This window comes from Eptatretus burgeri, chromosome 8, assembly GCF_056783735.1.
Source record: "Eptatretus burgeri isolate ZD-2024b chromosome 8, Ebu_testis_v1, whole genome shotgun sequence".
Taxonomy (NCBI): Eukaryota; Metazoa; Chordata; class Myxini; order Myxiniformes; family Myxinidae; genus Eptatretus; species Eptatretus burgeri.
In genome coordinates this window covers 18,085,604-18,100,383 of record NC_140968.1, presented here as the reverse complement: position 1 = coordinate 18,100,383, position 14,780 = coordinate 18,085,604, and the positions used below count along the sequence as shown (strand labels likewise).

Here is a 14,780-nt window from a genome sequence, read left to right as displayed (position 1 = left end):
TCGTTTTAACGACAAAACTACCAGAAACCTTTTATAATTAACTTGTAAATCCAAATTGATCTCCAAATCAAATGAGATATACACCTCCCAGAACCACGTGATTCTCACGTAACCACGTGATCTGTTTCCACCCCCTTCGTTTACCGATCCGAATTCACCTCACGATTTTTTCTTCAACTTTTCCTTTACCTCATCTGATGTGATCTTTATCAAAATATTAATAATGATCATGACAAGTATCTGTAAAAGTGCTTCATCTTCCTCTTCCACACGTGTGGTTCCCATGACGATCACACGTCACGATTCTTCTTCTATTCCAACAGACTTCTCTCAATTCGACCTTTCCCTCAGACCTTGTCGAAAAAAACCTTGTGTTGCAGCGTTTCTTCTCTCCATTCCCTTAATTCCCCTTTATTACTTCCCTCAAGAAATGTCTTTGGTCGAATCTCTGAACGGAAAATTAAATAAAACCAATTTGTTTGGAGTGTTCTCTTTCCATCAACCATTGTGGGTTTTGTTTCAACTTCAGTGCCAATTCACCTCTCTCACTCCTCCCTCTCAAAACAACCATCACACTCTTTCCCCTCCAAGCTTCCCTCACATTTCTCAAACTCTCCCCCTCAACCCCCCACCACTCACCTTTCCCCCACAACTCCCCCACTCACCCTTCTCCCTCAACTCACCCCTCACTCGCCCTTCTCAAAGTTGCCCCCCCCTCACATCCACAAAGCTGTCTCCTTCCACTGCCCCCTCTCTTCTTACTCCCCACTGTACCTCAACCAAGCACCACAGAGCCTTTTCTCCTCCCCGAGCTCTTCTGCAATCCCCCACACTTTCAATAACCCTCCTTACCTCCCACCCTCCCATTGTCCTCCGCTCCCCATCCCCTGCACCCAAAGCCTCCTTCCCTCCCTCTTCATCAACAGTGTGGACCTCAAATATCTGAATCCTTTGCTCAAACCTGATAGATATTTCCACAAAGGTTGCCACTGCCTCACAAAAATTTTCCTCCCGAAAGACGTCTCTGACTCCGTCGTATCTCTCCCTGTTACTTTGTCCTCCGGAGTGACTGACCTGAGCCTCGTCCTGGTGGAGGAGTTGCTCTCTTCATGAAAGACTATTCCTCACTCTCTGTGCACTTACCTCACTCCCCCACACACCCAGGAATACCTCTGGCTTCAGCTTCCTCTCCACTCCCACCTCATGTTTATATGTGCACTGTACCGTCCACCAAACAGTAATGACTCCATTTATACCTCACTATCCGAAAACATGGACCAACTTCTATCCTCTCCTCCAAATTGTCTTTTCCTCATATGTGGCGACTTCAAATGTCATCATGCCAGTTTGCTGGGTTTGTGTACTTCTCTCACCTGCATTGGCACTTCAGCAAAAGACTTCTACAACTCATTAAGACTGACTCAATCGGTCAACTTCCCAACCCGGATCTCAACCAAACGGTACTCCATCTCTTCTGGATCTGATTTTTACAAATTACCTTGAATATATCTGCTGTTCTTCCTCCCCTCCAATCGGTTCTTTTGACCACGTGCTTGTCAAAGTGGATCTTTCTCTGGCTGTTATTGGAGAAGCACCTCAGCGCCGTTGAATCACATTTCACTCAGGCTGACTGGCAGGGTCTCCAAGCAGCCATCAAACTTCCATACTTGTCTCCCATCGCTACTTTCTCCAACATGAAATCACCCTGGGAATTCTCTCAAAGAAACTTGTTCTCTCTCAGGCACAGATTTATCCTCTTCTTCAGTTGTTCTCCCCTTCCTCCCAACCATGGTTCGCTGAAGCTTGTGGTTTGGCAGAGGTCCTGAAACAACTTGCCTTTGCCTCATGGAAAGCTAACCCAACTGAGAGGAATCTCAGTTCCTTCCGTAAAGCTCGGAACAAGTGTGTATCTACCCTCAGGAGAGCCAGAAAACCAAATCTTTCTAATCTCAAGTCTGAACTCTCAAACTTCTCTCCCTCCTCCAAATCTTGTTGGTGTCGAATCAAATCTGTTTCTGTTGTATGTCCCCCCTCCATGCCCTCTGTTATCTCAAATGGCCACACTGCTACCACTGCACGTGAAAAAGCTAAATGCCTAAACTCGATGTTTGCATCAAAATCTTGTGTCCAAAACCCATCGCTTTCTGAATCCACCTTACCCAGTCACACCCAACTGTCCCTGGACTCTGTGTCCTTTTCTCCTGCAAGGTGGAGAGCTTGTTGTCAAAGTTCGACTGTCAAAGATTCTGCAACCGGTCCAGATAGCATCAGCCCACGTGTCCTAAAAACCTGCTCCAATGCTTTGCTCACGCTCTCTCTGTTCTATTCCCCCTCTCTTTTGCTCAAGATCATCTGCCATCTGCTTGGAAATCAGCAAACCTGACCTCTTTCATGATTTTCGACATGGAAAACAAACAAACAAACAAAAATGGTACCTGGCATTGCTCGACAACACCGCGTCTCTCTTCCCACCCCACTCACTCCAACTCCTACCCACCCCGTCCATCCTTCACTCATTCCACCCTTTCCCCTTTCCATCACTCCTCCCTTCCTTACCCCTGCCTCCTTCCACCCAACCCCCTCCCTCTGGACTCCCACTCCTTCCCCGCTCCCACCGTATGCACTGCATAACAACGCAGGCCATGCACTTTGGTCCATCAACCAGTTATTACAAAGGAGAATAGGATGTATTTTCCGTTCCGTTTATCAGTGACAGTGCGTGCAAAACACAGGGGAGCACAAGTGACACCACACACACACATTTATTACTGCAGACGAGCAAATCTCTCCTGTCTCTTCACTGACAAGGAGAGTCACAGTCAAGTCTTGCTCCTTCACATACTTGCTGCAGTAAAGGTACTCCAGCAGGATCTGAGAAATAATTAAAGTTCGAAAGGTCAATAATATATTACAAAGAGAAAGATCACCTCCTTCCACATTCTTTTTTCTTGTTTTGTGAATTTGCATTTTCATCTCGGCAACCAAAAAGTTAGCCAAAGCAGTTTCAGATTGAAGGACAGAGAACATAGGATAACAACAAATAAATTTCACAGAAGAAAAGGAAAGATCCATTTTCAAAATAGTAATGTAGCAACTTAAACAGAGGAACAAGTCTTGTGCACCTGAACATTTGCATGATAAAGCATTTCACAATTCTTCAGAAATGTCGTTGGAGAATTTGTGCAACATTTGGTAGAATCCTTTGTGCCAATCTCCATCATATGTCATTTGAAAGCTTAGAAATTGGAGCTAGATGCAGAATTCACCATTCTGGAGTAACAGGAGAAGATGCTGACAGATGCTGTTTCCATTGAACACCGAAAGGGCCTTTTTTCACAATCAACAAATAACAAAACGAATGCAAAAGTCATGTGAAGTCTCTTTCTCAATTAAGTTAAAAGTTGCAGATTTGCTGTGACAAGTCAAAGGTAAAACAGGGAAACCACATTGGTTGAGGAAACCCACAGACTCAAAAAGGCTCCTGAATTGTATTCCAAGATTATTTAATCCCCTTAAGATTCAATAAATAAATCTGGCCAATAAGAGGAATGGACCTGAAACCCGAGAGGGCAGTAATTTAATGACCTGATTTCCATCTTTCTCCATGAAAGGTCCTCAAATTATGGACTGAAAGAGAATCTGGCCCCACAAAGGACTGGACAGAAGTCTTGGAAGAAGGAATGGTTGCAAAAAGGGGGTTGTAGAAAATTGGTTCGTTTGGAAACATTGAGGCGATGAAGGAACTGGTCTCACGACACAGCAATAAAGCTTCCCAGGTGTTGATAACACTCTGCATGTACAGAGGAAGTGATGACATCAATCTTAGGGAGATTGAGTAAAAACAGCTCATGACCATCCAGTGCCTTCAGAAAGTATTCACACCCATTGACTTTTTCACATTTTGTTGTGTTTCAGCCTGAAATTATAATTGATCAAATTTAATTTTTTTGTCACCGACACACACAAAATACCCCTGATTGATAAACTCACAAGATGTTTTTAGAAATTTTTACAAATTCATTCAAAATGAAAGACGAATGTGTAATTTACATAAAGTAATCTTCTCCCTGAGTCAATACTTTGTCAAAGTTCCTTTGGCAGCGATTACGGCTTTGAGTTCTCTTGGATTGTACCTTTACAAATGATTCCTTGATCGCCTTCAGTTGATTGTCAAGCTTGGCCAGCCAGTTCGTGAAAGACTGGTCCAAACTTATCCCACGGCTGAGTCCACAAAAGGGTGTATATAATTGGACCATTGTAGTCGTCGACCCTTCCAGGATTGTGCCCAATAGCCAACCAAAGAGAATGCTTCGGCAGCACCAACGCTCTGCACAGAGTGTGGTCCCCATAGTTGGATGGATGGATTGGAGTTGCGCAGTAGTTGTAGTGAGCCTGGTGTCGGCTTGGTGGTTCTGGTGGTGGCTTGGGATCCAAGGGTCCTGAGTTCAAGCCCCTTTTGCCGCTGAATTAATACACCAGGGGGTTGACTAAGCCTGTCATCCTTCCGAGTTCGGCAAAATGAGTACCAGTATGTACTGGTGGAGGGGCACTGCATCAGAGACAATCACACTTCCAAGAAGTGACAGCTTCCCTGGCAGCAAGAGGAAGAAGAAGTAGTTGTAGTCATTCCTGGAGTTGGGAATGTCATGCTGAAGTGTTGGAGGGGTTTTATGTAAAGCCATTTGGAGTGATCTTGTTTTGAAAACAATCAGACCTCTCTCCAGTGCCTTCAGAAGGTATTCACACCCATCGACTTTTGTCACATTTTATTGTGTTAGTCTGAATTTAAAATGGGTTAAATGTAAATTTTTTGTCACTGATCCACACACAATTCCCCATCATGACAATGTGAAAACATGTTTTTCGAAATTTAAACGAACTGATTAAAAATTGATGAGTTCTTCTTCTTTCGGCTGCTCCCATTAGGGGTCACCACAGCGGATCATCCGTTATGATCCGCATAATGATTTGGCGCAGGTTTTACACCGGATGCCCTTCCTGACACAACCCTGGTCGCCTCTTACGACACAGGGATATGGTACACCTATTTTAACAGGGGCATACACCGGGCCCAGTACACTGGTACTCACTTCGCCGACCTCAGAAGGATGACCGGATGGGTCAACCTCCTGGTGTGTATTAATTCAAGCGGCCAATGGGGCTTGAACTCGACCTTTTGGATCCCAAGCCGCTACCCGAACCACGACGCCAACACCAGGCTTAAATTAATTAAAAATTGCAAAGCTGAAATGTCTTGAGTCAATCAGTATTCAACCCTCTGCTGTGGCACTCCAAATTGACCTCAGGTGCATCCAATTTCCTTTGATCATCCTTGAGATGTTTCTATAACTTGATTGGAGTTCATCTTTGGCAATTGAATTGATTGGACATAATATAGAAAGAAATACCCCTTTCTTTAAAAGGTCTCACAGTTAGAAAGAAACACCCCTTTCCTTATGAGGTCCCACAGTTGACAGTGCATGTTGGAGCAGAAACTCTACCATGAAGTCCAAGGAACTGTCCAGAGAACTCCGAGATAGAATTGTGAGGAGGCGTCGATCTGTAGAAGGGTATAAAACAATTTCTCGAGTGTTGAAAGTTCCAAGAGCACAGTGAGCTCCATCATTAGGAAATGGAAAGAGTATGGAATGACCCAGACTCTTCCTTGAACTGGTTGTCCAACCAAACGAGCTAGTTATCACGTACAGCCTGTGGCTGCTGGTTGCATAATTTTCTGGGGGCACGGCTGTGCTGCTGATGCAGTGCCCTCCATTACCAGTGCAATGCTTCTCATTTTGCCATTCCTGGAAGGATGACGGGCTGAAAGGATGACCCCACCTGGTGTGAGCTTGATGGCTGACAGGCTCAAACTTAATGGCTCAAACTCAAGACCCGAAGACCCTAAGATCTTAAGCCGCCACCTCAACCATAAAGCCAACACCAGGCTTCAGAGCAATTTTTTCTTTGTTGATGTACATTCCTTCTACCTTTGATCCTCTCTATCAATTCTGCAACAGGCTTTAAGTCTGCTTCCTGCCAACCTTTGGGAGTGTTTGCAGAAAATTCGGGAAGGTGAAAGAAAACCAAGTTGTTTTTTTTCTTCTTTCCTTTTCAGCCATCCCCTCTGTAACTGCCGTGCTGGCACAATTTGAGTGATCTTCATTCTGCTTTGAGTATGTTCCTGAAACCTCACCTCCAATGAGAGATATGATATTGTTGCGGATTTGGAAGCCTTTTGACAGACAGACAGACAGCAGTCCCCATAGCTCAGTTATCTCTAAGTATGCGTTTATAGTTGGGGCCACATCCCCTATGTCTAACGGAAATGACGTGTGCACTGCGGGTTTCTTTTATAGTTTGGTTTTTTTACATCTTGAAGCCGCACAACGCCAACAAATCTCCTTCGTTCTTCACTCATCGCCTCAGCTCCGCCTCCACCCTTTTTCCAATCAGGAAGCTCATCCTCGGGGCCGGCTCCGCCTTAGCCAGATGGAGTGTTCGGCGCGACCAATGAGGGGAGGCCACTGGTCGCCCGAGAACCCCTTGTCCAATCACGAGGCGAGTGGGAGGGGAAGAAATCCCTCAGACCTGGCAAGAAGAGTGGAGTGGTTGTCAAGACCAGAATGCGGAGGTCATCATGGCAATTGGCTTGGTCTTGGTCATGGTCTGCGGTCCTTTGCGGTGGCTCCTCGTAGTGGTGGTGATTAAGCAGCCAGGGTCGTGGGCCCGTAGACTTCGGGTTGTGGGTTCGAGACCCACCGTGTTGGGTTGGAGTCCGGTGTGACCGCACGAGGCAGAGAGGTACCTGGCAAGGCCTTGATCCCCAGCTCGCCTTTCCCTCCTGGTCTGAGGGACCGAATAAAGACCCCACGGGGTCCAGTGTGTGTGTGTGTGTGTGTGTGTGTGTGTGTGTGTGTGTGTGTGTGTGTGTGTGTGTGTGTGTGTGTGTGTGTGTGTATTTTGTCGTTTTTGTATCAAATATCTCGATTTGTCCCCTGTAATTGTGGCAGCAGTAAGGAGCCTTCAGGCTCAACATTGAGGAGTGGAAGTGACATCAATTGCATACAACCAATTGACCACATTTATATTTGCAGTGTTTTAAACTTCATGTCCTTCATTATTTTCAGATGTCTGTCCTGCAAATGTGGAATCCAGACACAAAGGTTTATCTTTCTCAGAAACTTTAAGATCTGCTTTTGTAAAGGAAGATGAAGATGCTGGTTCATTTGACAAATGGCAGTCCTGTCTGTTCTGCAACAGGTGAGCAGAAACCCTCAAAATGAACATTCAATCTTTTAAATTCAAGGTTTCTCAAATTTTTGAAATCTTTTCGTATTTTGCTTTTTCTGTTTGACAAAAAAAACATAAAATAACATATTGTTCATTGTTTTTTGAAGAACAAACAAGAAGTCCAGTGGGACAGATCAGGTCAAGGAGCAGCTTGAGAGTGAAGAAGATGTCTATTTTGAAGAAACAATCCCAAGAACAAGACTCACAACCTTCAAAATTCAAGTGCACATCTGGTGAAAACAGCACAAAGATCAATATTACATTAAACAAACCCAAAAATGTGATCGAAAGGCAAATGCATTATAAGTGTAATATATGCAGTGCAGAATTTACTTCACCGAGAAACATCAAAATACATATGAGGACCCACAGAGGAGAACGCCCACACAAATGTTCCACATGTGATAAAGGTTTCTCTCGTGAAGGCCGTTTGAAAGAGCACATGAATATTCACACAGGAGAGCGTCCTCACAAATGTTCCACATGTGATAAGGGGTTCTCTCGTGAAGGCCGTTTGAAAGAGCACATGAATATTCACACTGGAGAGCGCCCACACAAATGTTCCACATGTGATAAGGGTTTCTCTCGTGAAGGCCGTTTGAAAGAGCACATGAATATTCACACAGGAGAGCGTCCTCACAAATGTTCCACATGTGATAAGGGTTTCTCTCGTGAAGGCCGTTTGAAAGAGCACATGAGGATCCACACAGGAGAGCGTCCTTACAAATGTTCCACATGTGATAAGGGTTTCTCTCGTGAAGGCACTTTGAATGGGCACATGAGGGCCCACAGAGGAGAACGTCCACACAAATGTTCCACATGTGATAAGCGTTTCTCTCATAAAGGCACCTTGAATGGGCACATGAGAATCCACACAGGAGAACGCCCACACAAATGTTCCACATGTCATAAAGGTTTCTCTCATAAAGGCAGTTTGAATGCACATATGAGGATCCACACAGGAGAGCGTCCTTTCAAATGCTCCATATGTGACAAGGGTTTCTCTCATAAATGTGGTTTGAAAAAGCATCTGAGGACCCATACAGGAGAGCGTCCTGACAAATGCTCCATATGTGATAAAGGTTTCTCTCAAAAAGGCTCTTTGAAAATGCATATGAGGATCCACACAGGAGAGCGTCCTTACAAATGCTCTGGATGTGATAGAGCTTTCTCTCAAAAAGGCGATTTGAAAATGCATATGAGGATTCACACAGGGGAGCGTCCTAACAAATGCTCCACATGTGATAAAGGTTTCTCTCGAAAAGGCTCTTTGAAAAAACACATGATGATCCACACAGGAGAGCGTCCTTACAAATGCTCCATGTGTGATAAAGATTTCTCTCAAAAAGGCCATTTGAAAATACATATGAGGATCCATGCAGGAGAGCATCATTGCATATGCTCCACATGTGATGATGGTTTCTCTCATTAAGGCAATTTCAAGAAACAAATGAGGATCCACACAAAAGGGCAGATAGAAACTAGTATTTGAAGCATCCTTCAAATACTTCGGAACAGAAGAAGGCTTCCAGGTTAAACACAAAAAAAAAATGTGCAAAATAATCAGCAAAGAGTAACTTAGCAAAATAAGACTAATTCTGAAGTCATCCCTCTCTCCAATCTCTTCTCTCCAACAAAGCCAAAGCTATAAACCAACGTGCAGTGCCAGTATTCTATTATAGCTGTGCAATCATAAACTGGTCACTATTGTAGATCAACAATTTAGACACCACAACAAGGAAACTTGAACTATTCATAAGATCTTTTCCAAAAACCAATGTAAACCGAGGCTATACTCACCAAGAGAACGAGGAGACTGTGTGATGGAGTTTAACTAAGCGCACAGAACACCGTGTGTCGGACGAGCGGAGGATGTGAATAGCTCAACAGACTTTTGGATGAGATTTGTACCCAGGCAAGAAAAGAAACCAGAAAAGGGATCCTTACTCCATTGAGCAACAAACTTTAAAAAGAAGGTGCAATTGATGGATACGACACAGGAAAACAAAACGGAAACAAACCCATCCCCAATGATTGCAAAGGAAAAGAAACAAAGAAAGACTTCAAAAATAAATATCAGCAGATCTACTCCAACAAATGGAAGAATGACAAAAGTGCAGGAAGATGTTAAATAGAGCCCCACAGGTCAGGGATAGACAAGGAATGCTCCTTATAATGGCAAAGAAGGTCAAATTAATTGGGATGGAGAACGGGTCATCATAAATGCTCAACTTCAAGGACTCCACACCCAATGCCTTTTGGAGAGTGGCACGATTGTACCAATCGGATAAATATAGGTTTTGTTGGGTAGAAACAGAGTGTATGAGTCACTTCCTCATGGGATGTAAAAACTACTCCTGGCAGAAAAGCTGTACAGAGAAAGACATGACAGCATCTGTTGGGTAATCCACTGGCACATTTGTAAACATTTAAACATCCCAGTCCCAGAACAATAGTGGAAATGGAAACCAAGTCCGATGCTTGAAAATGAAAAAGTAATGCTCACGTATGACAAAATTATCCCGTAAAGTGTCGACATCACAGTGTTACGTCTGGAAATGGTCCACAAACACAAAAAGGAAAAGTCAGCATTGTTGATTGTGGTTTCATTTCCCAATGACTTTTGGACTAAATGCTCCAAAAATCAGGAACATGAACAAATACCAGGATCTGTAAAATGAGGTCAAGAGGACTTGGAAATTGAAGAAATCTGAAATGATTCCAGTGAAAGTCAAAGCTGCAGGAATGATTAAAAAAAATCCTGACTGAGTCCTGATAAATCATTTTAGGAAAAGTGGAGGTCATCGGAGGTACAGTGAAGATTTTGAAAAGAGTCCTTGGAACGAGACGATGAGAATGACATTTCACAGTTTGGTTCATGAATCATGATCCTTCACCAAAAGGGCATGGAGATTTTGAGTTATCGGAGAACTTCCTCCCACACGCTCAAGTCGAAATGGTGATAACCAATGAGATTCAACTGGTGCACAGCATGTTTCTTGTGTGCAACTGGGAGAGAGGAAGCATGTGGAGGGTGGAAGATGAGAAATGAGTTGGGGGAAGATATAAACCACCGACCTTTTGGCGGTGGCAAAGTGATCGGCCCATCGAATCGGCTTCATCGTGAGAGATTCCAATGATATTGAAAGCCTTGGTTTCCACAGCATCAAGCTGAGCAAGATGTGAGTCAGTGGAGCGAGCCCAGATGGGAGAGCAGCACTCCATTCAGCTGTGGTTGGCCCGGGATTTGAGAGGCCGACCGATTGGAGAGAAATGCAGGATGCCAGGCCATATTGAAAGCTCGAGATATACCCAAAGAGATATACCCAAATATATACGGCCCTGCTATCATGTTCTTTGCCAAAAAGGCCTCCAATCATTGTTGGGAGAGTGAGAGCAGCATCTCCAAGGCAAATTGACCTGTTCTTTATCCAAATTGATTATTTGAGTGGAGACTGTTGGAGAAAGGGATGATTTTATGTGAACTGTGATGATGGATTTCATGACCTTGCTTAAGATTGGAAGCAAGGTGATTGGTTTGTCGTTCAGGGAATCCATTTTTGTACCTTTTTTATGTGATGTTGGCTGACTTCCAAGCAGATGGAAGATTTCCTATTGTGAATGAGAGAGTGAAAAGGGCAAAGAGAGGAAGTGCAAGATTAGCAGAGCAGGATTTTAGGACACGTGAACGGATGCCGTCCAATCCATTTGCAGAGTCAAGGGTTGCAAGAAACTTTCATAACTTATCAAGTGCAAAAGACACAGAAGACCAGAGCAGTTGATTGTGATGAGGTAAGGTGGATGCAAAGAGAGAGTGGTTAGGGACACAATATTTTGAAGCAAACATGACGGGATTCCATGACCTTTGGAATCAGTTCAGACTCTCATTGTCACACATCCTAAAAGCCTGCTCTGTTGCTCTTGTCGACCACGAGTTGAGTTTTTGAGTGCAAAAGTTTGGTTCGGTGTTTTCTGGGTAACTGTCTGGGAAATTCAGATATGCCTGTCTTTGAAGTGGCAAACTGCGGTGAACTTGGTGAAAATTGCAGATTTCTATGCAGCCATGGCCCCCACTTTCCCAACAAAATTATTGAGTAGGGCAACCATAAATAGGCATAATAACTCGATTGATTTTTGTCGCAGGATTCCATATTACCACTGTAATTTATCGTATCTTAACTCTCTTTCAGATAACATAATCACAATGTAAATCTACAAAAATAAATGTCAGTGTATACATCCATCTGTCCGTCCTCTCCATAACTTCAAAACCATGAAATGTTGTGATTCCAAACTATGCATGCACATGAAGGGAACTCCAAGGTCGAGCATTGTGAAAATTGGGTGTTTGGGTTAATTTATACACCTTTTGAAGATAACTTACGGCCTTATTTAATTGTCCTTTATCAAGGCGGCATTATCCTTGGTCACCTCGCTGGGGTTTTGATTCACCATTGATTTTGGCCTGCTCTGCAATGCCTTGACTTGGAACAAGCCGCAACAATTTCTTTGTGATAAATTTCACTTTCCTCGCTCATATCATTGAATGCCTGATCATCATACCGACAAATTGCTGGATACATTGCAATGCTTATAAACGCCTGGAGACACCAGAGTTTGTGGCTTTATTTCGTTTTCACACATGCCGCAACCTCTAGAATCTCTTGATCTCAACCGAATTTCAAAATTTCCAGTTAATTGGATGAAATTTAAGGATTTTTGAAAATTTGGCTCAAATTGGCAGATTCGTTCATGCAAACCCTTTTGGTCGACCTAATTTTACGAAACTTCAATGCAGGACCATTCCAAGTTCGGTGACATTCATCTCTGAAAATTTTTAGAACAATTGATTGAGTGGTTTGGACTGGAGGCGTGCGTGTCCCACCTATAGGTCGGATCTGAATCCGGACCTTAACCAAACCGAATCGGCTTGTTCTTGTCACCTTACCAACTCGTCCACCTCATTTTATTTCAAGTTGTCCACAACTATTCGAGATATCATTCAAGACATAGATGTGGCCCTGTCTCTCAATGGTAAAGAATTGCTTGAAACAATTCTCAGATCCAGAATTGGATCTTCACCAAAATTAAGTGTTGCTGTCCTTGGCCGGTCAACTACATACACAAAAAAAAAAAAAACGATTGCTTTAAAACTGGCCAAAAATTGTGTGACAGACAGACAGACAGACAGACAAATGCAAATGACCAACATACTTGGCTGAAACTAATGAAACCGATCGAAACACTTAGGGGAAAAATAAACTAAAATATAAAGTAGCAATCAGACAGGCAGGGGTGAAAAAAAACTTAACCTCCATCCACCTCAGGTGGCAGAGGTGAGAACAAGGTACAAATTCAATCATTTTCAGGGGGTAATTTGTGGTCTTCTGATGAATAGGCACATCATTTTCAGTTTTGATTATTGTGATTGCCATACCCAGTTCTGTATACTGTTATTCCTATCACCTACAATTGCATTACAATTCTGACTTGAGAATTTATGGTGTGTCAAGCTCTTTACAATGATCTAATCCATTCGAAAATGTTTCTTTGTCTTTCCTCTGGAAAATATAGCTTTTGGAATTGTGAAAATATCAATAATCTATTTTATGTTGAAATTTTCTGAATTGTACCAATTTTAAGCAGTCCGAATTTTGTGACTTTGTGACCTTTATTGACCGAATTAGTGACGTAATTGAGAAAGTCATTACATCGTCTGAAGGAGGGTTTAGATACGATCAATTTATCGAGGTAATTTGGAAATCTTTGATAAAAAATATATCGAGTTCAGCCCATTTGTGTTTGCCCAACACCACAATTTTGTTGGAAAAACGGGGGCAATGGTCAAAAAGAAATGTGCAATTTTCACGATCATCGCCTGGGTTGCAGCTCATAAGAAAAGCATATTTGGATTCCCCAGTCATTATTACCCCAAAAACACTGACCCAAACTTTTGCATAAACCTATAAAGTGGTCTCCTCTCCTGGGCTGTTGCACATCCTCTTTCTCCCCTTTTCACCCTATCATTTGCTCAAGGTCACCTCTCTCCTTAAAAATCAGCTAACATCACTGCATTGCGTAAAAAGGGGCAAAAGCTGAACCCCTGAACTCGAGCTCACTTCCAATCAGAAGCAAGGTCAGAGAATCCATCATCGCAGTTGACATAATATCACAGCTTTTCTTCAACAGCCTCCTCTCGGATCAATTTGGATTCAGAACAGGTCCCTCTGCCTTGGACATGCAACTGAAAGTCACCCAACAAGGATGGAGGACTTCACTATGAGACATGAGATCAGGGTCATCTCTCTTTGCATGTAGTGCTTTGGATACACTCTGGCATCCTTCTTTACTCTTCAAACACTCTGCTTATGACATCCAAGGCCAACTCCACACATTCCTTACTGACTTCATCTTCCCTCACAGTCAACGTGTGGCACTCACCGGAATCCGGAATGATCTCTCTGACTGCAAAATCCCCTTCATCGATTTCCTGATGACTCCACCCTGTGCCATGATATTCCTCATCCTTCATACAGACAGGCAGCAACCTCTTTCCTCTCTTCAGACCTTGAAAAAAGATCACAAGCTGGTCAAACACTTGGACTTTCAATCCTGACAAATCTCCCACTCCCACTATCTCTCTCCAAATGTACCAATTGGCAAACCCTCCCCCTCTACTTTGTTCATCCATCTCTTGATGAAGTTCTCTCATGATCTTTCTTGGGCAAATCACATGGGGGAGTTGAAGACTTGGGGCTGGTGGTGGGGGGGGAGGGGTGGGGGTTGAAGACTTGGGGCTGGGGGAGTTGAGAACTTGGGTTGTGGTTCTGGATGGTTGAAGCAGCATCTTTTGAGAGCACAAAGCTGTATAATATTAACTTCAGATATTATTGTATACATTTGACTTTTGTTTGCAGAGTATTGTGAAGTCAGACATTTTACATTACATTGAAGTTATGTGGGTACCTGCTCGAATAGAATATTGGGAGAACATGAATATTTTGAAATTGTTTATAATAAGAAGACTGTTTATTATGAAACTTGAATTTCTCAAGAGTTTCAGCAAAAAGAAAAATCTTAATATCAGAAGTGTTCTTTGTGGTATTAGGAATATGTAATGGCACATGGTAATCGATTTTGGTCGCTTGTTCATCAAAAACAAAATGTATCAGTGTACCTGAAGGTTATAACACAGATAAAACATGTCTGCAGCAGAACTATACTTGGCACTCCAACTATTTTTCAAGCAATTATTTCAATTTTTTTTTGACTGCAAGATGTCCTCCCCATCCAAGTCTGGAACTGCAACCACAGCAAACAATCCTGCAACATCAGGTTTAGCAATGAAGAATGCAATAACCAATGAAGAGCAGCAGCTGTGTTCATTCACTCACTCATTCATTTACTTATTTTGAAGGCAGCCTTTGGCGACTGGTTGTATGAGGTGTGTTCAAAAAGTATCCAACCTTTGTTCATAAAAAAATACTCGT

General features: G+C 43.0%; 1 protein-coding gene across 1 annotated transcript in view; it reads left to right on the top strand.

The window, feature by feature from the left end:
* The window catches only part of LOC147021222 (uncharacterized), a 14,471-nt gene extending 420 nt beyond the window's left edge, over positions 1-14,051 (top strand). The window contains exons 2-3 of the mRNA XM_085893689.1: positions 7,128-7,260; positions 7,398-14,051. Coding sequence (XP_085749815.1) covers positions 7,209-7,260; positions 7,398-8,722 — 1,377 coding nt within the window. The 5' untranslated portion in view covers positions 7,128-7,208 and the 3' untranslated portion in view covers positions 8,723-14,051. The remainder of the gene's footprint in view (positions 1-7,127; positions 7,261-7,397) is intronic.
* Positions 14,052-14,780: the final 729 nt, after the last annotated feature.